General features: G+C 39.7%; 2 protein-coding genes across 3 annotated transcripts; one reads left to right on the top strand and one right to left on the bottom strand.

Annotated features, from left to right (window-relative positions):
• Positions 1–4526: 4526 nt before the first annotated feature.
• On the bottom strand, positions 4527–8829 carry LOC4351976 (ruBisCO large subunit-binding protein subunit alpha, chloroplastic). The gene is made up of 8 exons (XM_015764989.2): positions 8687–8829; positions 8296–8449; positions 7269–7390; positions 6957–7164; positions 6663–6808; positions 6226–6532; positions 5335–5786; positions 4527–5064 (listed from the first exon to the last, which is right to left on the bottom strand). Exons 1-8 carry the CDS (start codon positions 8741–8743, stop codon positions 4774–4776), a joined length of 1737 nt encoding a protein of 578 aa, XP_015620475.1. The 5' UTR covers positions 8744–8829; the 3' UTR covers positions 4527–4773.
• A 7087-nt stretch (positions 8830–15916) lies between these two features.
• LOC9269482 (U-box domain-containing protein 44) lies at positions 15917–21541 on the top strand. Of its 2 annotated transcripts, none has more exons than XM_015764810.3 (4): positions 15917–16215; positions 17083–17702; positions 17783–18092; positions 19448–21541. In XM_015764810.3, the coding sequence occupies exons 2-4, from the start codon at positions 17172–17174 to the stop codon at positions 21025–21027; spliced, it is 2421 nt and encodes an 806-aa protein (XP_015620296.1). In that variant the 5' UTR covers positions 15917–16215; positions 17083–17171; the 3' UTR covers positions 21028–21541. The 2 variants fall into 2 exon arrangements, with proteins under 2 accessions (XP_015620296.1, XP_025877806.1); XM_026022021.2 differs by having other exon boundaries at positions 15917–16366.
• Positions 21542–25190: the final 3649 nt, after the last annotated feature.

Below are 25190 nucleotides of genomic sequence, written 5' to 3'. Positions count from 1 at the left end.
TAAAATTGTGTCCTGTGCTACAATTCAGGTTGAACCTGCCGGTTCAAGAGGAATGGCGGGGCAAGCCCATGTAGAGCGAGCACGACTGCTGCCCGTCGCAGAACAACTGCCACCAGCAACCCTTGCAGATATCCAGGCATTGGAAGCCTCCTTGACGCAGACAATTCAAAACAGCTTGGCTACAATAGAAGAGAGGGTTGCCGCGTTACCCAGGCCATAGTCCCGAAACGTCCTCCGGAGGCAGATATATATCTGGCAGCATGCAAATCCTCAGCACCACCTTTCCAGGATTATATTCCTATACAATCTTGTTCCTCAAACATCTAGTTGCCACAAGTTTCGTCAAAACATTTATAAGGTACTTGTTGTAACTGTTCAAATATCGAAATATTCCGACCCATATCCGTAATATTGTTGGCATTTGTTTCCATAAATTGTATTGTGGCAAAACTGAGCTTATATATGTTTGTATTATTTTGTGTAATAAATATATTGCTTGTACTATCATGCCTTGACTGTTTCTAATGCCCCCCACCCCCCCCCCCCCAACCTCTTGTTGGGCTAAGCCAAATCACTTCATGTGCAAACTACAATTTACCAACCTAGATTTTTCACAATTTGGTCCTTTTAAAAAACTTATTTCACAAATAGACACTTGAAAGAACATATACGGAAATGGGTCTTTTTTGGAGCGCCAAAGTCGCTGGCGCCGTGGTCTAATGGGACAGCGCCAGCAACTCCTCCTGCCACCATGGCGGGTCGGCGCTGACGTGGCGGGGGGAGCGCACCAATGAGTCCGGCACCCCCGACCCCACCCCCCACCCACGTCATTTTTTCCTCTCCTCTTTAGTGTAGAGAAGAGATGTGCAACTTTTTTTATTTTTCTTTTATTTTTTTATATTTTTTTACACTAGGAGCACACAAGAACTAACCATAGAAAAAGTAAATTCAAATGGATGAAATATGTGATATGTAGAATTTTTTAAAGCTCTACCGAAAAGCTTCTTGCCTCGAAAACACAATCTTGTAGACGGAATTCAAAGATTCTAATTTCGCCAAACACGGTAAACCAAGTAGAATCGGATGTAACTTTTTTTTATATATCCGTGGATATATAATATGCCTGATTTTGAGTCTGTACGAGAAAATTATGCCTATTTTAAGAAATGACACTCAAATGTAAAAAAAAAAAAACAAGGACCGTTTTTTTATAGGACGTAAAACAATCAATGTACTAATTTTCTGTTTTTCGGACTATAGGAAAACAAAAGCAAAAGCAACAAGTGAATTTGAGGAGAGGGGAGGCAGCCCTTGGGAGTGCCGAGGGGGCGCCAGAAAGGCTAGCGCGCTCCCCCTAGCCACCATGGTGGTAGGGGAGCGGCGCTAGAGAGGCTGGTGTTGTCCCGTTGGACGATGGTGCCACCGACTCTAGCACTCCTAAAATGACCATTTCTGGGATAAGTTTTTTCAGCAGTATATTTATGAAATAAGTTTTTCAAAATGACCAAATTGTGAAAAATCTAGATTCACCAACCGGCAAACATATTTCACACAATCAACCCCTCATCTTGCCATGAACTTTGAGGATAGTTTTAACTAGCAAATCAGCAGCAGAACAACAATAAACATATGCACACAAGACACGGTGATTTACGTGGAAAAACATTCTCGATGTGAGGAGTAAAAAGCCACGGGACCAACGGTCTACTCCAAACTTTCACTATAATCAACAATGGGTACAAATGGAGTTTTCTCTAGAACATCTGAAGGCACATCACAATAGTTGTATAACATCAAGTTACATACTAGGCATCATCAAACATCAACCATCAAAGCTAACAAGAAGTATATCGACAAAAAAGCAGAAAAATGGCAGATTTTGTCCTCTTCAATTTTAAGTTGAGATCTCCCAAACCAAATATGCAAATTGCACGAAACTTAGCAGAAATGATGGTCTATGAGTCCCTTCCAAGCTGTCCAAAAAACAACCCAATCGGACACCGTTTGACCCCTCAAACTGATATTTTACTAACTGCTACACAATCTATAATTACAGTAACTCGAGCTGACAAATCACCACCCAAATCCGGTGCTCTACTCACCAATCCTGATACGGATGTTGTCCCAATCTTCACGATGTAGGATCTTGAACAATATAACTAGCTGAAAATCATCCAAGATAACTAGCTGCGAGCAGCCGGATAACTAGTGCAACCTGACGACACGCACAAGGAGCCGACCATCGTCTCTATACGGCAGCCTGAACCAAGGATTCGCCCAATCACACTCTCAAAGAACCAACCTACGCAACCTGCACACAAAATAGCAGGAGCACGGATTGGGTGCCGATGAAACGGCTGCCTATGTAATCCCACGAGGAAATCACAAGAGCAAAGGAGTAGAGATCTCAGTCTCTCGGTGTTTGTTAGCACACAGCTGAACAAAGGGGTTTGTATTTCGATTATCAAAAAGTCTCCCAAATGATAAAACATAGGGGATATTTATACTAGGAATAACCCTCCTAGATGGGAATGAAAGGTCTTGAGAGTTTACGGGACATAGGCCAGCTCAAAGGTCACAATAAGTGAATTCCCAAGAAGACTCGCGCGTCTGTTTGGCTTCTGAGCAGTCCTCAATGATTTGTCCATAACTCCTTATTGGGAAGTCGAAATGACGATCCATTTGTTGGAGGTGAAACTAGACTTAATTATCTTTCCAACCATATATATTATGCATGGAGGAATTCGACTGGCTGGATCGCACATCCCTTGGAAGTTGGAGCATCTGCGCGTAACCGGTCTTCTCGTTGTCGTAAACCATCTCCACTTGAGCAAATGTCACTTCATCTTCTGTGGAATCTTTATTGTTATTGATGTAGTCATTGATATTTGTAGTAGTGGCCATCTCCTTTGGTATGAACCTTAGCAAAGCAAATATACACCATTTAGATAGTATAAAATTCTCATCAATACTAAAGTTCAATTCAGCAAGAAACGAATTAACCTTTTGTCGTATTTTTATTAAATGATGTTGTGCACTCTATCTTTGCTCAGCACAATCTCTTGGTAATGGAGTCACAACATGGCTTAGCGTAGTTGGTCCTCTTAATGTTGGCACTAGTCCAATTGTTGGTTTACGTTCATATGATAGCAAGGGTAGTGCACCATTACGTTGCCTTGGTGTAGTGGTGGTAATCTGAGTTAGGTCTCTCTCTTTAAGCACAGCGATATGCTTTATCCTACAATCATACAAACCAAGTAGCAGCCTTTCCTGATGAAAACAATAAGACTTGGAGTTAAGCATAGCGTTATCCTTGCATTGATGTGCAACAATCACATTATGTGTGAATAGCCTTGGTCGGGCCGTATCAAATCCTCATACAAACTGACCAGATTGAAGTGCTCAAAGTGAGGAACAAGCTCACCAAATTTGGTGCCAATTCAACCACGTTTGAGCCTCCAATCGTTGACTTGATGAATATCGGGTAAGAGCTCCCAAGTTGAACAAGCTGCACTTCTTCTTCTCTCCTCTCCTCTCCTCTCTTGTGTTTTGTTGGTTGTTTCTTCTCCCTCAATGGCTGCTGCTGCCTCTCCCCCAATGGAGGCTAGGGTTTTTCTTGTCACCACTAAAGGATGAGGCAGTTTCATCCATTGCTCAACACATGAATCAATGGCTCACATTTGTTGGACTTTTTGGCTGCAATGGGCTGAGAGCAAAGGCTCAATGTGGAGGGAAATTTGGCCCAACACCTCTCTCTCTCTCTCAAACCCGGCCTAGCTGCCGTTAATTAACTTTCCATGTGCCTCTGGTGCCATTGAATTGACTTCTACTAGCTATTTGCTAGCCTTTCTACCACCGCATCAATAATTTATAATATTTTAAAAGAAGTCAGGGGTGATGTCCATGAATCTGCCACTACTACCCCATCAATGATGTGCTGGAACTTATCTCCATACAAGAAGAGAGTAGTTGTAGGAGCAGCTTTTTTTCAATTGGACATTAAAAAATGCATCATGTTCCCATAATTAAATTATGACGCCATTTTATAAGCTAACTGGGAACTGAAAATGGACTACTTCTGTTTTTCTTGGAGTTTTTAATGTGAGCAAGGCACAAAAGGTTAAAGGAGGCCTGGGAAAAATCGATCTGGGAATTTAGAATCGAGCTATGTTGTTGAAGTTTTTGGACAAATATACGACAGATAGGACTTTGCCTTGGGTGAACTTAATATGGTCTTCACATTACATAAATGTGCCACATCCACATTATTCATTCAATAATTACTACTACCTCCATCCCAATTTAAATGCAGTTGTAGATTTTTATGTCCACGTTTGACCGATCATCTTATTTAATATTTTATGAAAAAATTAAAAAAATTAGTCCATGTTTTATCATCTAATAACAATAAAAATACTAATTATAATTTTTTTTCAAATAATACGGACAGTCAAATGTTAAACTGCAGTCTTTCTAGGACAGAGATAGTCTGAGATAGTACTAGTACTTAGATAATTCGGAGGGGATGAAGAAACACCATATGATTTACTTTATAAAGTTTAAACCGAAGATGACGATAATGATGCAAATTATTTCTTTGATGGACATATGAGTTCAGATCAGGCAGGTTGCACCTTCAATCTCAAAAATGGAAACCAATCCTACACTAGACCTTTCGGTTGATCTGAACCAAAAACTCCCAGACAAAAATTCTACCATTTCAGTTGGTATGAACCATCTAAACAAAGCCACCCTGAAGAAATTCACCACTGTTTAGACGGTAAGGGTTCCCTCTGCCGGCTCAGCAACAGGAGCCTTGGGCTTCGGCTTCTCGACAACAATGGCCTGTGTGGTAAGGACCATTCCAGCCACCGAGGCGGCATTCTGGAGCGCGCATCTCGTCACCTTAGCTGGGTCAATAACACCCGCCTCAATCAAGTTCTCATACTTGTCGTTCATCGCATTGTACCCGACTTCCCACTCGCCGTCCTTGATCTTCTCAACTACCACTTCCCCTTCCACTCCAGCATTGTGGGCAATCAGTGAAGCGGGAGCTACCAACGCCTGCAAAATTTACAAGATATGCTGTCAACTATGTTCTTATATTTAACTGAAGTGTAGAACTAGTACTATATGCAATGCATATGCATCCAAAATTATTCGGTCACTATTCACCTATTCATCGACTATATAGTGCAAGTCCTAGCTTTATTTGACCACAGACAAACATAATGCAAAGATTCGTTCATGAGATGCTTCTCTTGTAAATTGCATTCCATTTCCTCTTAGTTCTATAAGCAACAGCCAATGCAGACAAATCAATAGACAAGATACCTTTTGAATAATGTCTGCACCAAGGCGCTCATCATGGTCTTCGATTGTTTCTTTGATCGCAGGGACGGTAGTTGAAAGATGCACATACGCTGTACCACCTCCAGGAACAATGCCCTCCTCAATAGCTGCGAAAGTTGCATTCTTCGCATCCTCGATACGTAGTTGGCGGTCCTCAAGCTCAGTCTCAGTTGCAGCCCCAACCTTGATGACAGCCACACCACCAGAAAGCTTTGCAATCCTCTCAGCCAATTTCTCTGTATCATATATCGAATCAGTTTCGGAGAGTTCCTTCTTTAGCTGTGCAACCCTTGCCTGAATCTCATCTTTGCTAGCTGCATCCGCTATGAGGGTTGTTGTAGTCTGATGTATTGTGACTTTTCTCGCTGTCCCAAGTTGCTCTTCAGTTGCATTCTCAACCAGCAAACCCAGGTCTTTTGCTAGAAATTCAGCGCCTGGAGAAACATATAGAATAAGAAAAAAGCAGCAGCAGAAAAGGTGCAAGTGTATTATATGCAGTATAAAATGTATATTCCCCATGAACTAGAAATATAAACAAGCAACGTGTTGGAAGATTCAAGTTTTGAGTAAGTAGGCAATTACAGGACGGTCAGATAAGGGATTGCCATTGCTTGCTGTGAGCTCTTATCAAATTCATAAAGGTAGATTACAATGTAAGATGCTTTTGCACCTATAACCACAATTTTGCTTGCAAGCTGATAATTTGAGACCAAAACATTGTTAGGGTTTTGGTAACTCTCAAAAGATATCAAGTAACTAACATGGCTTAGATGATTCAAAGGAAATGTGGCCTCAGCACACGACGACTACATTTTATACATTATTGAAGTTAAATTTAACAAAAACAATGTCATTGTTGGATGTGAGACAAACCTGTCACAATGGCAATATCCTGAAGGACAGCCTTGCGTCGCTCACCAAAACTTGGGGCTTTGATTGCTGCAACATTGAGAATTCCTCGGAGCTTATTAACAACAAGGGTTGCCAAAGCTTCGCCAGTAATGTCCTCAGCAATAATAAACAGTGGAGCTCTCAACTGTGTTGTCTTCTCCAAGATTGGAAGAATCTCCTTTATGCTGGTGATCTTCTGATCAGTAATAAGAACCTTAGCATTCTCAAACTCTACGATCGATTTCTCGAGGTTTGTCACAAATTGAGGGGAAATGTATCCACGGTCAATCTGCACCAAAATTTAAGAATGCTTGAGGAAGTTGTTGTCACACTATTTATTTATTGGAATACTTCACGTGAATCTGAAGTTGCAACTGGATAAAAGGGCAACAAAAGTGTATATTGGAATTTCAAAATACCTCCATTCCTTCTTCAACATCAACAGTAGTCTCGAAAGATGATGAAGACTCAATTGAAAGGACACCATCAGGACCCACTTTGTCAATAGCATCAGCAATCATAGATCCAATAAGTTCATCGTTGCCAGCAGAGATAGAGGCAACAGCTGTAACACAAAACAAGCTCCAAATTAGAAACCTATCATCCTCCGAATTTTCACTTGTTTAAAATACGGCCAGCCTTGTTATCTAGTAAACACTAAGATGTGAAAATCAGAACAAAATACATGGCAGAACATGATACAACAGCATCACCTTTGATATCACCACTGCCCTTGACTGGTCTAGCCTTCTTCTCCAGCTCTTCAATAAGACCATGCACTGTTTTGTCTATTCCTTTCTTAAGTGATACAGGGTTTGCACCAGAAGTTACACTCAAAAGGCCCAGCTTGATGATTTCACGAGCAAGGACAGAGGCGGTTGTAGTCCCATCACCAGCAGAATCATTGGTCTTGCTAGCAACCTTCAAGTGCAACCATGAAAAAGGTGGACAACATGCTTTAGGAAGCCCATCTTCTGAAATAAAATATAATGATAAAAAATGCATCTGAACAAAAACAAAGTCACCTCACGGATCAATGCTGCACCAGCATTTTCCATCGGATCATATAGCTCAATAGCCCGGGCAATGGTGACTCCATCATTTACCACTTTGGGACTGCCGTACTCATCAAGCACTACGTTTCTCCCTGTAAAACATCCCTAAGATCAGAGCTTGCATCATGAAAGAAAACACTACAGTTGTTTTATTGATGGAACATGCTAGTATTAAAAAACTAAACTGACAAAAGAAGTACTCCGTATGCAAAGTATAGAGAGTAGAGAAACCAGACGAGGTGACACCCAAATCATTTTACTAGATAAAGGAGGAGTGTGAGATACATTGGGCCTCTCCATCATGGGTGCACAATGCGCATACCTCTAAATATGACAACAATAATCAACCAATGATCAAATATCACCATGGACACAGCTATGTAAGTCAACTACATATATTGTACTGTGTGACTAAAGTCAAGCCATATCTGCACCTTGGCCGTCATCACTAAATGATGAAAAATGCCAAATCAGATTCAATAAAGTTTACAACTTTATGCGGTTTTATGTCTCACCTAAACAACTCATAACAAGACTGCTAAAAGGCTAAAACTGTATCACGGAACTGCCCGCAGGTGCCGCTGCTGATGAAATCAGCGAACTAAACGACACTTCATCAGCTATATATGAAGCCTGAAGATACTGCTGAATATACAAAGCTTTTTCATAGCCTTATGTTGTTATGGCACCAAATAACGCAATGCAACTTGCAGTTATGAATGGGTAGCACAAATTAGCACTTTCAGCCATTAGCTGACATTATCTGATTAACACAAGTCACAATAATTAAGCCGTAATTCTGTAATTCGCAATCATTCGTCCTGCAACCGCTGTAATCTTTCAAGTCGATGAATTCCATTATCTACAAAAACATTACTCGCAATAGGCGTAGCCACAATGGATTAAAGGGTGCTAATTCTAGCCAAGGAACTTTCTCTCCCCAAAAAAAAGGGAAAGAAGATAAGGGAAGTGAAGTGAAGTGAGCAAGATGCATCACCTCGTGGGCCGAGGGTGACGCCAACGGCGTTGGCGAGCTTCTCGACGCCGGCCTGGAGCGCCGCCCGGGATTTCTGGTCGAAGGCGATGTCCTTGGCGTCCGCCCGCACCACTAGCCGCTGCGCCCGCCCATTCTTGGCCCTCCTCACCCTCCCCTGCTTGCGGCAAAACAAACAAAATTCAGCTCACTAAATTGTGCAGAACTGAGTAGTATACCCGAAATCTGGAGGAGAAAACCAAGCTCAAATTGTCCTGGCTAGCAGAATTCAAGAAGCAACAGCTTCCCCCAATTCACCCAAGAAGCAACAGCTCAGAAACCCACAAAAATAAAAAAGAGAGAGAAGGCCGTAATTGTGGAAGAAACAACGAAGGACAGAGGCGGGGGGGCTGACCTGGGAGGAGAAAGAGCGGAGGAGGGAGGCGGTGGAGATGGCGTTGGCGGACGCCATTAGAGGGAAGCTTGGGGGAGGGAGGAAGAGGTGCTGAGAGCTGAGGATAAGGTGAGGTGAGCAGGAGGATTTGGGGGCGGAAGAGTGGGGGGGTTTAGGGATGAGGTTGTGGTTTTATATCAACAAGGCATGGTTTGTTCGTTGGAGCCAAGAGGGGGAGGACTTGAGTTGTTTCTAGAATATTCACAAGTACAAAACATAAATCAGTTTTAGGCCTCCAAATTTAAAAAAAAAATTGAAAAAAAAAGGACTGACTAACTACTCTGTGCATCTAGTGCATGTGTATGTGTGTGTTTTTACAAAAAAGAAAAAGTCAGTTTAGCCCTCCAAAATTTCTTTTTAAAAATAGAACTAGGAGGTTGTGTTCGATTCGATGTTCTGGGTTGGGAACGTATTTTCAGAGTACGGAAAACGGAGCGATCTATTAGCACGTGATTAATTAAGTATTAGCTATTTTTTAAAAAAATATATCAATATAATTTTTTAAGCAACTTTTATATAGAAACTTTTTTGAAAAATGTACCGTTTAGCAGTTTGAAAAGCGTGCGCGCGGAAAACGAGAGGGAGAGTTGGGAACTCCTTGCCAACTCACTCCACTCGTTTTTCTTGTGCACGCTTTTTAAACTGCTAAACGGTGTGTTTTTTGCAAAAAAAAAAAATTCTATACAAAAATTGCTTAAAAATCATATGGATCATTTTTTAAAAAAATAATTAGCTAATACTTAATTAATCACGCCCTAATGGACACTTTGTTTTCCATACGGGAGGGGTTTGCTCCCAACCATAAGAAACGAACACAACCTAACCTAACTGATATACGGTCCTATTGTTTGGTTTATCAGCACATATTTGCAAAAAACAAATATGAATAAAAAATTTATATAAGTGTTTTTAGCAATCTAAAAGTAAAGGCTGAAAAATATTTTTTATGAAAAAACCCAAAATTATCTCTAAACTTAAAATTAAAAATTTAAATTTTAACTGATAAATATAAGTGTAAGTGAAAAGATGAGACCAAAAAGTCAGTTCAACTGGTTGAGCTATGATTGCACAGTAGCCAGCACGATTAGTTTCTCAAGTGCAAAGGAAGCAGCGATCTGGCCCTTGTTTAGGTCTAAACTTTTTCTTCGAACTTTCAACTTTTCTATCACATCAAAACTTCATACACACATAAACTTCCAATTTTTCCATCACATCGTTCCAATTTCAACCAAACTTTCAATTTTAGAGTAAACTAGACACACCCCTTTAGGTACGGCTGCTACAGCACTAGTCGAACGGACCAATAGATGATAATCATGTTGCATATGTAATCACTATGAGAGAAACAAATCAATAGAAAAGGAGGACACAAGAGTAAGTCTAATAATACAGCCGACCTGCAGGCTATAAGGTTCTTTATAGCATTCTCTCAGCCTACTCATATAATAGTTAGCTCTTCACAATTAATACAAGACCCACTTATCTCTCTCACAGAGTTTCTTGGTTCTTGTGTCCAAGCCGGCTGTTAGTTTACAACCCGCTTCTCCTCTCTCTCCTCTCTTCTTTCCTCCAACTCAGCATTTAGCCGACTTATAGCCTACTATTATACTTGCTCTAACTAACTTATATGATCACGACATTTACATGCAACAATGAATCAAACGTGTACTGTTTCTACATTAAATACATTGGTAGGTGCAAAGTGTGCACATGTTCGGGGGCACCAAATCTACCAATAGTACTGATTATCTATACTTAGCGCGAGCTTAGTTCCAAAATTTTTCTTCAAACTTCTAACTTTTCTATCACATCAAAACTTTTCTACACACGTAAACTTCCAACATTTCCGTCAGATCGTTTCAATTTCAACCAAACTTCCAATTTTAGCGTGAACTAAACACACCCTTAATTAGCAGTAAATTACAAAGCCTGCTAAACTGAAAAGGGAAAAAACGGGCCCAGAAAGACTACAAGGCCCAATTACCCAATAACATGAAAGGCCCAATATCAAAATTAGTTGTTTGTCTCGCTTATTATTTTCTTTATTTTTTAACGTGTTTTGATTATTTTTTGTTTAATGAATTTCTACATAATATTTTATTGAATTTTGTGGTAACCTGTGGAACAGTAGAGCCTTTCATCTCAGATGTAACGCATACGTATAGATACGTATAGTTGGATCAGAATTATGGAAATGAAAATTTAAAGGACTAATGTTCATTTGAAATATATATATGGTTGTCACCGAATACATTGTTGCCCTCTATATTGTACAGTAGTGTAAAACACAACACTACGTACAGTACAATTGTAGAAGCGAACACAAATAACTAAACCTATCAGAGACGGGTGAATAGTAGATTACGAGCCTGTTTGGTAGAGCTCCAACTTCTAAATTTAGGGCATGTTTGGTACAGCTCTAACTCCTAAATTTAGCTCCAGGAGTTGGATCTGGAGTGGAGTTGTGGAGCCGCCTAAACCCAGCTCCACAACTCTAGTTTATTTTGTGAGAGAGCTCCACCAGCTCCACTCTCAGTTTTGGTGTAGTTGAAACTATTTGGCTGAGCTCCAGCTCCAGGAGGGGTGGAGCTGGAGCTGTGCCAAACAGGCCCTTAGCTCCAGGAGTTGGGTCTGGAGTGGAGTTGTAGAGCTGTCTTAACCCAGCTCCACATCTCTAGTTCATTTTGTGAGAGAGCTCCACCCAACTCCACTCCTATTTTAGGTGGAGTTGAAACTGTTTGGCTGAGCTCCAGCTCCAAGAGAGATGGAGGAGCCGGAGCTAGAGCTGGAGCTGTGCCAAACATGCCCTACGTCAGTGGAAGTCAAATCGTCGAACTTCCATAGATCCAAACACACCTCCAATCTCAAAAACCAATGGAGAATACGTAAGACGATCTATTCGAACTACTCCCTCCGTCCCAAAATATAGCAACTTTTGGGTGGATGGGACATATCCTAGTACTACGAATCTAGACAGGACAGAATCATAGTACTAGGATATGTCCCATCCACCCAAAAGTTGCTATATTTTGGGACGGAGGGAGTACTAGGGTCGGAGGCTAGGCCGATCGGACCGCATGTCCTCTCGTGGTCTAACCGTTAGCTTAAAAACAAGCTTCTAAAATACGTTTTATCCAAAACCAACTCTACGATCGAGCTTAAATCTTGATAGAATAAACTAGACAATCAAGGGACAACTCTAACGGAGGGATTTGCAAATTAATAAACTGTTTAAGAGAAAACACCCTTAATAGTCAGTTGTCTTAGAATTTCAGAAATCTGAATAAAACCTAAAACTCAAGCAAATTCGAATCTAGCAAGAACCAATCAACGCAACCTTCAAAATCTAATCTATGAAATATTAGAAAGGATTTGGATGGATTAACTTGAACAAAATCGCAGCACAATGAAGAATCACAAGTTAATGCCAAAACTCATGAAGCCCATTACGAAGATCTTACCGCACGATGTCCATCCAACATGTGTCATCTCGTATTCGACCTCAACTCCTTCCCGAGTCTAGTCCCGATCCCACCTTTGATCAAAGTTGACTTACAAGAATCATGTCTCTAGTTCTATTTTCTCACATGGTATCCTGACCATACTAGACATATGCTCTTCCCTAAGTATAGTTCCAGTCCTTACCATTGACTAAGTTTGACCTTAAGTCATTTGCACATAATCAGACAAAATAACCATTTCTGGGTACAGATATCATAACATGATCTACATTAGTCACATACACTCACTCTAATATCCACATATATTTTCAAACCAATTTTCATTTATTTTCATTAAATAAATCATTTAGCAAAGCCAATTGTTCATTAGAAAATATTAATCATGACAATGATCTCACAACACTGTTTATTAGCTTACTATACAGACCATGCCATATCTGTTGAAGTTTATGCTGAGATTTGGTACCTAAAATATCTCTAAATCTATAGGGTTGCTAAGAAAACTTCTTATCCTAGAAACCCACTTGTATCTCCTTTTTTCTTGCTCGAGATTGCTTACCCTATCCATTATTATCCAACAATTGATTTTAGAAAGCCCCGCAACGTCGTGTGGAGGGTCATTCTTTTTCTTAAAAGTGTCATTAGTTTTTCTTAAAAGTGTAACCAAAAGTTTCTTAATGACCAGGTAGGTAGAGAGTATTTATAATCTATTAATCCATGAGGAATGTACTATATTTCTTATTGTGATTAATGATATCCTCTTTGCACAAAAAAATCTATTAGAATGGATGGTTCAAAATAATGTAGGTGCAACCCCTAAAATCTCCATTTAATTATGTTTTGGTGGAGTATTAAAATAGTGAAACACTTGTTATTTTAGCATTTAGGAGTACCTACTACCATCATTTGAAACTTAAGCCGCATACTGATTCGATCCCCTTTCTCTTGAAAAATAATACTCCCTCCGTTCGAAATGTTTGACGCCGTTAACTTTTTAGCACATGTTTGACCATTCGTCTTATTCAAAAAATTTAAGTAATTATTAATTCTTTTCCTTTTCCTATCATTTAATTCATTGTTAAATATATTTTTATGTAGGCATATAATTTTACATATTTCATAAAAGTTTTTAAATAAGACGAACGGTTAAATATGTGCTAAAAAGTCAACGGTGTCAAACGTTTCGAAACGGAGGGAGTAGCAAATATATCGCTTTCATTGGAGATACAGAAAGCCCAACGACTTCAGGCTAGGCCTGTTAGTCAACGATCCTGTTATTAGATACAGTATTTTTCTAATATTCGCCTCCTTGTAATCAATCTGCCTAATGTCAACGCTCGGAGTCAACGTTTGCCATTGCATGGAAGTAGCGAGGCAATCGAGGAGTCCCTCGTCTCATCAGTCATCATCGAGGTGTCATTTACACCATGGCTCATGACGTCAACTGCATACTCCTACTTACGATTTAACTTCCATGTGGGAAGATATACTCCGTATTAGTACTTTGGTAATGCTGAAGATATCTACTGTTATAAAAATTGAAGATGTTTTTGTCGGTACTTTGGTACGTCATCCGTGTATGAGTCAGTTTTTAAATTTGCTCGATTTTGGAAATACATATCTATATTTGAGTCGGTTTTAAAATTTGTTCGCTTTTGAAAATATAGAATGACTTGTATAAGAAATCTGTTTGAAAAAACTCGCATACTAAATTGAAATGATCGGACTCCTAATTACAGCTCATGATTTTCTAAAAATATATATATCCAAGCAAATTCCCACAACGAATTTCACCTTGATTAAATCGTATAACAATAATAAGAAATAACCTTCACCCGTTGCAACGCACGAGCACTTTTTCTAGTATATGAAAAACTGAAAAACACTACCGCAGAAAGAAGCTTTTTGACACCTACTATTCACACAAATTTTGACAATTTGACCCTTTGCAAAAACTATTTTTACAAATAAACCGCTGCCAAAACTTATTTCAAATCTGACCCTTTTGCTCAACGCCAAATCGTGTGGCGCTGAACTTAGACACCTCAGCGCCAAATAGCATGGCGCTGAATGTACGTTGGCACGCTGACTTAGTCTCCCATCCGTCGTGGCACGGTATTCAGCACCAGCTGACGTGGCGCTGAGGTGTCTAAGTTCAGCGCCACATGATTTGGCGTTGAGCAAAAGGGTTAGATTTGAAATAAGTTTTGGCAACGATTCATTTGTAAAAGTAGTTTTTGCAAAGGATCAAATTGTCAAATTTTGTGTACTATTCATGTAGATCCAAACTATCACCAGTGGTGGACCCGCTAATATTGTCGAGCCCAACAAATAAAAAGTTTTGACTAGTGGTCAATAATTTTTTTTACGCGTTTTGCTAATAAGACAATAGCAGCTTTAGTGGTGGAGCCTGGATGGCTATTCAATCAGTTCGGGAGCTAGCTACGTCACTGATCTTCGCTAGCTAGGGCTCTTTTGGAATGCAAGACCTGTAAAATTCCAGTGAATCTTCCTCCTTACATTAGACCTTTATTTTCTCCATGGCCTGTTTTGACACCGAGAGATTTGTCTATTTTACCTACCCTATTAGCACGTGCATCCTCTTCACTAATGGGTTAGTTCATCGAGGTAAGCCATGCGTTGAGCGAAAACTCTTAACTTATGCATGCTCGTTGATCATGCGTGTAAATAGATCCTGACCATAGTGTGATGCGGCATGGACACACGGATTAGAATTCATGGGCGAGGTTAAGGGGAGGGGGAAGAAGGGGTCTAGCATAATTCCTGAGACAGATGGTAGTCTGGTTCGGTCCGTGAGTTTTCTGATTTTGATTTAAACCCGTTAGGTTGAAGTGTTCATTCAATGAAGATAGTCCTACGTCTACATAATTCCACAAGAATTTTTAAAAGTTTAACCAAATTTTATACTAGAAAAATTTTCTTTTACCTAATCGAGTACTAAGTTAGTAGTGCATAACTCTTTCGGTGTTGTCTTGTAATGGTTGTCCTGCCCTCACATACCTTGAAAAAACAATAGTATACTCCTACTTGCGAAGTGCTAAAATTTGGATAGCAACTAAAAAACCCTGTTTACGAGAGCTATAAAAATCCAACTGTCAGAAGCTACTCGGAACAATCCATATATTTTTTCAGATTCCGAGAATCTAATTTATTAAGGCCCTGACGAGTGATAAGATTGTAGTTGCTTCTTGACGTCAAGAAAGTTAATATAGTTTGGGGTTTATAATATTTTTCATACTATAACCCTAAACTCTAAGGGTTTATTTGGTAAATGGGATAGGAAAAGTAATATTACATCCTAGCCATCCATCCTTCACATTTCATTTAATTCTAGCAATTCATTTATTTCTTTTTCCAAATTCCACCTCTCATAATCCATTTACCAAACACACCCTAATTCGATATTCGTAAAACTAGAAAATAAAAACTGGAAACCAGATGAAAAACCTTGACGAACTACCTAAACCCAAAGCTTCTCCAAACAAAATTCCACAAACAGCAAAAGTCCAGCTACCCGGAGGCTGGGACAGTCCCGCGAGTGGTGCGTTTCCGGTAACCAACCAATCATTCCCCCCAATCAATAATCTAGGCAGCCGAAATCCCAGCCGTCCGATGCGACGCAGGCGGCGGCGGCGGGCGTCCAACCCAGCACGCGTCGCGTCGCGTCGGTTTGGGTTTGGGTTAGCCCAGCCGCTGCCCTGCCACTGCCAGCCAGACTCGCAGCAGCAGTCGCCGCCTCGAGCCAACGCATCCTCTCTCACCTCACCTCACCTCGCCCCACCCTCCCCGCCTCCTCCTCCTCCGCCGCCGCCGGTGAGGGTCCCCTCCTCCTCCTCCTCCTCCGGCGAGATCCACCCAATCCCTCCCCAGTCCCCGCTCGGCGCGACGGCAGCCAGATCCGCCGCTGCCGCTGCGATGCCCCGGTAGCGAGCGGTGGGTGGGTCCCGCCTGAAGCCGCCCGCGATTCCCGGGGTCAGGCGCCTCCTCCTCCGCCGTCTCGCTCCTGAGGTATGTGGGATGCACGCGCCCCCCCCTCCTCCGCCCGCTTATCTTATCTTGCTCGCTTGCTGCGTTGGACGGCCTCGTTGTAGTCTCGCGTTTTGCTGTACGGCTCTGCAGGTGTTGTGCCGCTTGCGTTGCTAATCTCAGTGGTGTCGAGGTAAATTACTTCGCTCTTTTGCCCGATCTGTGATGGAACTGAGCCCAATTTTAGCTCAAAAAGATTGGGTAGCTTTGGTCGGTTCATACTACGGAACTTTAGATTATGCAACTTACTAGAGCTCTTCGTGTATATAAATAAATAGTTTGCACTGTTTTTCTTTGGGCGAGTCTTTCTGGCATTCATATAACTTTAGCCGTAATATTTCAATTTTTTGCAAACAATGAATCTCAAATTTCATGATTTGTTGGTCGAAGAAAACGAGTTCATTATTTTGCATCTTCGCTCCAATGTGATGCAGTCCTTGCTGTAGTAGTATGCAAATTTATTGTCCATTCCACATATGTAATCTTCTAAAAGGTTTGATAGGTAGTTGTAGGTATTAGGTAGTACCATGGTACTTTTGGGTTTAATAGATACTACTCCCTCCGTCACATAATATAAGGGATTTTGAGTTTTTGTTTGCATTATTTGACCACTTGTCTTATTCAAAAAATTTGTGCAAATATAAAAAATGAAAAGTTGTGCTTAAAGTACTTTGGATAATAAAGTAAGTCACAAAAAAAATAATTCCAAAATTTTTTGAATAAGACGAGTGGTCAAACAGTGCAAGCAAAAACTCAAAATCCCTTATATTATGGGACGGTGGGAGTACTCCGTTGTTTGAGTATATAACTGTTTGAATTAATTGGTACTTCTGTAATTAATTTTTGCAGGTATTTCTTCACATCGAGTGTTCCTCATCAACCTGCGCAACATATATTTCCAACATAACATACAACCCTGAGCCTTTTGTATAAAAGTGATGGCAGAAGGTCAGGATGGTTATTTTGACTCATCCACTGACAGCTTGCGTGTTGAGCCTATTTATGAATCATTCTTGTGTCCTCTCTCTAAACAAGTTATGCGGGATCCTGTCACTATAGAGAGTGGTGCCACATTTGAACGTGAAGCTATTCTGAAGTGGTTCAAGGACAATGGTAGCGGTGGGAGGAGACTTGTCTGCCCTGTTACTAATAAGGAACTCAGCAGTACTGAGTTAAATCCAAGTATTGCTCTGCGGAATACCATTGATGAATGGATGCATAGAAATGAGGCAGCGAAACTTGACGTTGCCCGTAAGTCATTAACCTCTGATTGTTCAGAAGGTGATATTTTGCAAGCTCTTGAGTATGTTGCGGAGATATGCCAGAGAAGTAGATCCAGTAGACATTTAGTGAGGAAAGTTGGGTTGATTAGCTTGATTACTGACTTGTTGAAGAATAGCAGTCCAAAAGTACGTCAAAAGGCATTGGGAAGCCTTCGCTTTGTAGCAAAAAATGACAATGACAACAAGGTGATTCTGCATTAATATACTTCCAGTTCTTGGCTTTTTAGAAGTTTTCCATTGCTAATATGTTCGAACATTCTTTGCAGAATGAAATTGCTGCTGGGGACAATATTCGCACTATTGTGAAGTTCTTAAATCATGGGCACTCACAGGAGAAAGAACAGGCTGTATCTTTGTTATATGAACTTTCAGAATATAAACCTCTTTCGGAAAAGATTGGCAGTGTTTCTGGTGCTATTCTTATTCTTGTCGGCTTGTCGAGTAGTAAAGTAGAAAACCTATTGACAGTTGATAGAGCTGAGAAGACATTGGAAAATTTAGAGAGCTGCGAAAAGAATGTTAGACAGATGGCTGAAAACGGTAGGCTGCAACCACTTCTTAGGCTTCTCCTTGAAGGTATGATTTAGATATTTCCCTTCTCAATTAAAGTGATTCAATAATATAGTATACATTCCAAAATGAACAGATAGTAATATTTTGTAGCAAATATCTTATCACTTTATTGTCACTTTATCGGATTTAGAAAACGACAAAATAGAGAGAAATGATCATAGACGTCGGATCAAACGGATGGTTAAAATCATGGTGGAAACTGAAAAGAAGCAACTAGAGGAGTCATGAAAGAAAATGACCACCCTCCCACTGTTACACCACATCACTTCTCCTCATAATTAAATGAAAAATGTATGTGTTTAGTGCCCATGCATGTTGAAAATACTTAACTAGATTCGTATTTGAAAATATTTTCATATGATTTTGATTTTGTAGTTATTGATAATGTATTGAAAGAAATTAATAATCAAAGTATAATGTTGGAAACCATGTAGAAACCTAATACACATTATATTTTTAAACAGAGTGAATATTTTGGTTTTCTTGGAAATTCTTATCTAGGCTGCAGAGATTATGGATGTTTAGACATTGTGAATGTAATTATCCAACTAACAACCCGTTAAATAATTTTTCAAAAAAATGTCTAAATCCGAACTAGTACTGTTTGTTTTTAAAAAAGGGACTAATGAATCATTGAGCTACTTCATGAATAAGATACGAATCAGCTGCCATTATTCTCTTCCCCGTGCATTGCATTGTTATTATGCTGCATTCCAGTGCCTTTATCTTTATCTTTACTCCTTACGTAGAGCGTTCATGTGATGTAAAAAATGCGTTATTTGCATATGTGTATGTATTTGTATTTCTTTTGTTGATCTTATATAATCATGTATATAATTTTTATTTACAGTTGGAGATATATATGTTCTTTTTTCCATTCTGGCTCTAGATCGTATAGTATATCTATTTGTCACCTGTTGTAATGCTCGAACACTTTGCTAGCGTGGACAATAATTGTAATGAAGCTGCTTTTATCCCTCTGCCAGTGAATTTTACATTAGTCTAATTTTGTGTTGGTTGGTCTGGGAATGTTATAAGTGATATTGGACCTTTTTTACTAATGTATATGCAAGTTAGAAAATGTGCTATATATTGTTTCTAAATGAAGCACTGGATGTTAAAGATGTTATCTACTTCCTCCGTTTCACAATGTAAGACTTTCTAGCATTGTCCACATTCATATAGATGCTAATGAATCTATATATATAATAATGTCTAGATTCATTAGCATCTATATGAATGTGGGCAATGCTAGAAAGTCTTACATTGTGAAACAGATGAAGTACTTGTTACATGTAATGTTGCCCCTTTGCACTCTTGCATTAAACATTTTGTTGCATATTCTGTGCCATTTCCAGGTTCATCTGATACACAATTATCCATGGCTGCACATCTTGGAGAGCTTGTTTTAAGCAATGATGTGAAGGTACTTGTGGCACAAACAGCAGGCTCTACACTGGTGAATATCATGAAAAGTGGGAACAGGGAAGCCAGAGAAGCAGCTCTTAAGGCATTGAATCAAATTTCATCTTATGATACCAGCGCAAAGATACTTATTGAAGCAGGCATTCTTCCACCTCTCATCACAGATCTCTTCACTGTTGGCAGTAACCAGCTTCCAATGAGGTTGAAGGAAGTATCGGCGACAATTCTTGCAAATATTGTGGCATCAGGTGCAAGTTTTGAGTCCGTTCCACTTGATCACAACCGCCAGAACTTGGTGTCAGAAGAAATTGTTCACAACCTGCTTCATCTCATCAGCAATACTGGACCTGCAATTGAGTGCAAATTACTTCAAGTCCTTGTTGGTCTAACCACTTCTGCTACAACTGTCCAAAGCATAGTTGATGCCATCAAAAGCTCTGGTGCTACTGTCAGTTTGATTCAGTTTGTAGAAGCACCTCAAAGAGAAGTTCGCTTGGCTTCCATCAAACTTTTGAATAATATATCACCTTTTATGGGTCAAGAACTAGCTGAAGCTTTTCGTGGAAATTTTAGTCAACTCAGCAGCTTGGTCAGGGTAATTGCTGACAACAACGGAATTTCTGAAGAACAAGCAGCAGCTGCTGGCCTCATAGCTGATCTTCCTCCGCGGGACTCAGTACTCACCAGACGTCTTCTACAAGATGGGGCCTTTTCCACAATCATAACAAAAGTGACAATGGTTCGGCAAGGGGATATTCGTGGTGGCCGTTTTGTCAATCCATTTCTTGAAGGTCTAGTTAGGGTAGTTTCCCGGATCACATTTATCTTGGATGATCTAGATATCATTGATGTTGCTCGTGACTACAATCTCACTCCCCTCTTTACTGACCTACTTCAGATGAATGGTCTCGACACTGTCCAGATTGTCTCTGCTACTGCACTAGAGAATCTCTCTCGCCAGTCAAAGCTTCTAACTAGGATAGTGCCGGCTCCCAACCCAGGATTTTGTTTTTCAATATTTCCATGCCTCAGTCAGAAGTCCGTGGCAACTGGCGCTTGCAGAGTCCATGTTGGGATATGTTCTGCAAGGGAGAGCTTTTGTCTCTTGGAAGGGAAGGCAGTAGAAAAGTTGGTCGCTTGCTTGGACCACAACAATGAGAAAGTGGTTGAAGCTGCTCTAGCAGCACTGTCCACCTTGTTGGAGGATGGAGTAGACATTGAACAAGGTGTCATGGTCTTGTGTGATGCAGAGGGGGTCAATCCAATTCTAGAGGTATTATGCGAGAATCGTAATGAGGCACTTCGGCAGCGAGCAGTGTGGGCGGTGGAGAGGATCCTGAGGATAGACGAAATAGCTTATGAGATATCTGGAAACCAAAATGTTGGAACAGCATTAGTTGAAGCATTCAGGCATGGTGACTCCAGGACAAGACAAATAGCAGAGCGAGCACTAAAGCATGTTGACAAGCTGCCCAATTTCTCTGGAATATTTTCCAAGATGGGGGCAGCATGACAATCTTAGAAAAGAATAGGCTAGCTCTACTTCACACGTCGATTGCAGATCCTCTTGAGTTGCAGAGGAACACAGAGCTTGAATCTTTGTGCATGCCGAATGTCAGGATTGTGTCCCCAGCTTAACAATGTTGGTCTTGCAGACTGCGGCTCTCCAAATGGTTTTCGAATAGTCAGATTGACTGAATGAAAATTGAAGGTATTGCATGTGTTGTATAGTGTGGTGTATATCTTTCCCTTGTAATCTTGTGTCTGTATTATTCAGATGGCCGGATCCATAGCATGCTATTTTTCCTCTGTTCATACAATATTTATACATAAACCCCAACATGGGGGGTCAAAGGAAAGGGAAAAGAAGTGTTGCATAAAAGAAGTTTTAGCAGTTTTCATCCACTCAGTTGAGTCAGTTCTTTGTTGATTAAGCTGCAATATTTAATTGCTGGTATATTGTTGCAATTTGATTTTGTATGATATATCTGTTGAAAGGAATAGCTTGACAAAGTGCCTGATTAAAATGATTGTCTCTTGGCAGTCATAGTACAGATGCAGAGGTTTGTTGTTTCCTGGTGCGTTGCCATAATTTACTACATGTTGATTGCAATCGTACAAAGATTTGTTTCTTTTCTTTTCTGTACATGTCGATTGCAACCGTACGTGAATTTGTTCCTGGCCGAAACAATCTCTGCAATTCTGCAGATAGCTTCTTTTACAGTAGTGCAATTCTGCGGAGTGCGGAATAGAACTGGGAAAACGAGCTAGCTCATTCTTTACTTTTCCAATGCTTCCTCTTCCCAAAATTTTCCCTGAACCATGTGATTTCTCTTGTCCTGATCTTCCATGTTCAGCATTGTCTTTTGTATTCAAAAGCATTGCAAACAACGATGAAGATAACGAAGTACAAGAAGAAACGAGTCACATGAGTATATAAATTGCTAAACTAGGTTAGTTGGGATCATTTATGTTTTTTTTTAAGACGGAGCATTTATGTTAGTATTGCAAATACACCTCATAGTAAATGTATAGATAGGCTAGTGTTGTGGTGTTGTGATAATGAGAGTGCCAGTGTTATTTATGTGAGGCCATTGATCTCCTTAATTCTAGTGCATATTTTGCATTGTTGTGAATCCGTGATTATCAAGGGACAGTGACACACTTGCATATAGGCTGTTCATATTTATGGTCACCTCTGTGCCCTCTCCCTTGCTCCATGTGGCACCTCTCTATTGATAGCGCATTTTCAACTTTGTAACTTCGAATAATATATTTAGTCAAGGAAAATGGTATTGCACTACAGGGAGTGCTCTCGTGATTCTCTCAAAGCATTTATTGACTGTAAATGATATACCCATTTACCATCTTGAATATAGTCTAATACTATTTGAAACATACTAAGCTGACCCTATATGAATCTTGTTGTATTCATTATTTTACTATAATATATGGATATACTCTTTTCAAATATCAAAAAGAGGGTATATAGAAGAACTGAAGAAGTGAATTAAGTGGCTTATCTTTGATCAAGTATTAAGTCATATTTTAGAACCATCTAATCATGATCAAGCAAACTCTTAAAGGTTATTAAAAGAGTAAAAAAAACAAAAACAAAAGAGATTGTCATTGAGTAGACAAAATTAAAGAAAGCTACAAACCCAAAATCTTTAAGTTCCTTGTGTTGTGGATAATCCGGCAGACTAGTTCATGTTTGTTTATTAGTCGTCCGAGTCTTTTGACTAAAATGAATAATGATATTGTTTTAGATAATGAAAACTTTATTGAATTCAGCAAATTACATGAAGGTGACACAATCGTATGGGAAAATTCTCGGCCTTTACATAACTAAGATGTAAACAATAAAAAATGATGGTATGTTTGTCCTCAAAACTATTTTTACACGGAATGCGGCGTTGAGCAAATTGAGTCCGGCAAAGAAGGATGATGTGATGGCATGAAACAGAAGTCCAAGGCAAAACTTGGGTCTGTTACATTTGTATTGGTTACACGGTACAGGGAGAAATTTGCCCCATATTACACTGTTCACCATCTCCTCACTTGATTGAACTCAAATGTGTTTGTGTAAGTCCAGGCTTTTATGATCGTTGGCTTATTTCCTACATATTTGACTTATTATCAAACTTCATTCCAAATTACAATATTAAAAAAAAATTGCCTATAGAAACATTACATATTTACTTTGGAGTATATTACTATATCTACAAGACAAACATAAATGCTCCCAACCATCCCAGCTTGCGAAGCAATTTATACTGATTTATTTCTTCTTGTACTTCGTTATCTTCATCATAGTTTGCAATGCCTTTGGATAAGACGATGCAGAAAGTGGAGGTTAGATGAGGGTGAGAGAAAATACGTTGGGCACAGAACGTTTTGAGAAGAGGAGGCACCCGGAACGTTGTGAACAGATTGAAGTCTAGGGTCTTCAGTAGAATCTATATACCAGTAAACATGTTCAATGTCGGATTGGGTCAGGTTCAGCTCAGGTATTTAGATAGGACTCTCGGTGATTATGCAATATGTCTCCTTGTCACATCACTTGCGATGTTATCCCTCTTCTCTGTGCGCTGTACGTGGTGCCAGTGCAATGCACGACTTGCAGTTGCTAAAACACTACCTCCCTCGAAGTTCTTCACTAGTCCATGGATCGATCAGATTTGATTGGATGGAAATTGAAGCTGTATACCCTATAATATATCTTTCTTGACGTGTCTGTATCCTATATCCTATCTTACTATAAAGTTGATACTCACTAACTTTTAAAGTTTAACATGCAAGTGTGCCACGTCATTATCATTGCATAAAAGAAGTTTAACAATTTTCACTCACTATGTTGCTTGCTGATTGAGAGGAAGTTCTAGTTCTGATATATCATTGCATTTTGATTTTGTATGATATATCTGTTGAAAGCAATATCTTGGCAAACGCCTGATTAAAGTAATTGTCTCACTGTAGTCATAGTACAAATGCTGGTTTGTTTGTTCATGGTATGTCGCCATAATGTTGTACTTGTTGATTTCTATCATGCATAACTTGGTTCCTTTCCTCTCCTATACATGTCATCCATTCCAATCATGCATTTTCTGTTTGCCTCCCCTTGTGGCATTGCAAAACAAGCTATCTGCAGATTTCAAGATTGTTCAGGCAACCGTGAGCTTCTTACTGCAGCTTCAATGTAGGTTGGATGTTTCAAAATTCTTAGCATTGCACAATCTTGCAGTCCTAATGAAAGAGAGCAGATGAGAGACATAAGTTACTGTTTAGGCCCAAGACTTATTTTTCCATTCATTCAGTTTTACCGAGAAATACCGCTGAGCTTTGTCCAGAAGTTTTGAATTATATTAAGAGAAAAAAGTTACATAATATTTACAAAGAAAAGAAGAAAAAGGTAAAAAGACCATAAATTATACCGTCTGCTTAATCAAGATCGATCCTATTAGTTTCTCAATGGCAGTCCCAGTATTACTGATTTTGGATCGATGATCTGCAATTTTATTGCATATTTTGCACTGCTGTGATTTTGTAAGATGATCAACTCCATCTGTCTTCCCAAGTTTTATAGACTGCTACACAGCTTGCTTAATGCCTACTGGTGGTTCTATAATCCCTTCTATATATGCCCTCACCTATTATCCATGTGTGTGAGTCCGGGGCTTTCCGACCGTGGGCTCATTTTCAACATATTTGACATATTACAGAACTTTATTCCGAAACTAAAAAATTATTAAAAGAACTTGCCTCTAGAATTATTAGTGTACTGGAAAAAATGCCTGTACGTTTCAACGGTAAAGTCATGTGGTCTAGCTTCTATAGTGTGAATTGACCCTTGATTTCAATAACAGCAGGGCTAATGCCTTTCATCAAAATGGGAAAAAAAAACCATGGCTGCTGATGTGAGATTTATGTAGGTACTTATTGTCTTTCAATTGACCGACGTGAATACGTGACTATTATCGATGCTATGTAAACTCTCTACTCACAGTGGACGGCTGGATGGTGGTGGTCTTCTCGCATGAGTCATACACTGCTGGAAAAAAAAGCTCTTTACTCCCGGTTTACAACCCCCTTTAGTCCCGGATTGTAAACTGGGACTCCCAATCTAGGATTAATGATGTGCATCTTTAGTCCCTGTTGGAGTTACAAACCGAGACT

This window comes from Oryza sativa, chromosome 12 (genome assembly GCF_034140825.1).
Source record: "Oryza sativa Japonica Group chromosome 12, ASM3414082v1".
Lineage (NCBI taxonomy): Eukaryota > Viridiplantae > Streptophyta > Magnoliopsida > Poales > Poaceae > Oryza > Oryza sativa.
Note: the sequence above shows the minus strand (reverse complement) of the source record. Positions and strands in the feature narration are given on the sequence as shown.

Bases quoted from the DNA above. Each gene is read 5' to 3' on its own strand.
- LOC4351976 (XM_015764989.2), bottom strand. From the start codon at position 8,743: ATGGCGTCCGCCAACGCCATCTCCACCGCCTCCCTCCTCCGCTCTTTC. The intron at 7,165-7,268 runs GTGACTTTGTTT...TTGCACTTGAAG, and splicing joins GTGCAGCATTGATCCGTGAG to GTTGCTAGCAAGACCAATGA. The intron at 6,809-6,956 runs GTGATGCTGTTG...TTTGTGTTACAG, and splicing joins GGGCAGTGGTGATATCAAAG to CTGTTGCCTCTATCTCTGCT.
- LOC9269482 (XM_015764810.3), top strand. From the start codon at position 17,172: ATGGCAGAAGGTCAGGATGGTTATTTTGACTCATCCACTGACAGCTTG. The intron at 17,703-17,782 runs GTGATTCTGCAT...CATTCTTTGCAG, and splicing joins AAAATGACAATGACAACAAG to AATGAAATTGCTGCTGGGGA. The intron at 18,093-19,447 runs GTATGATTTAGA...TGCCATTTCCAG, and splicing joins TCTTAGGCTTCTCCTTGAAG to GTTCATCTGATACACAATTA.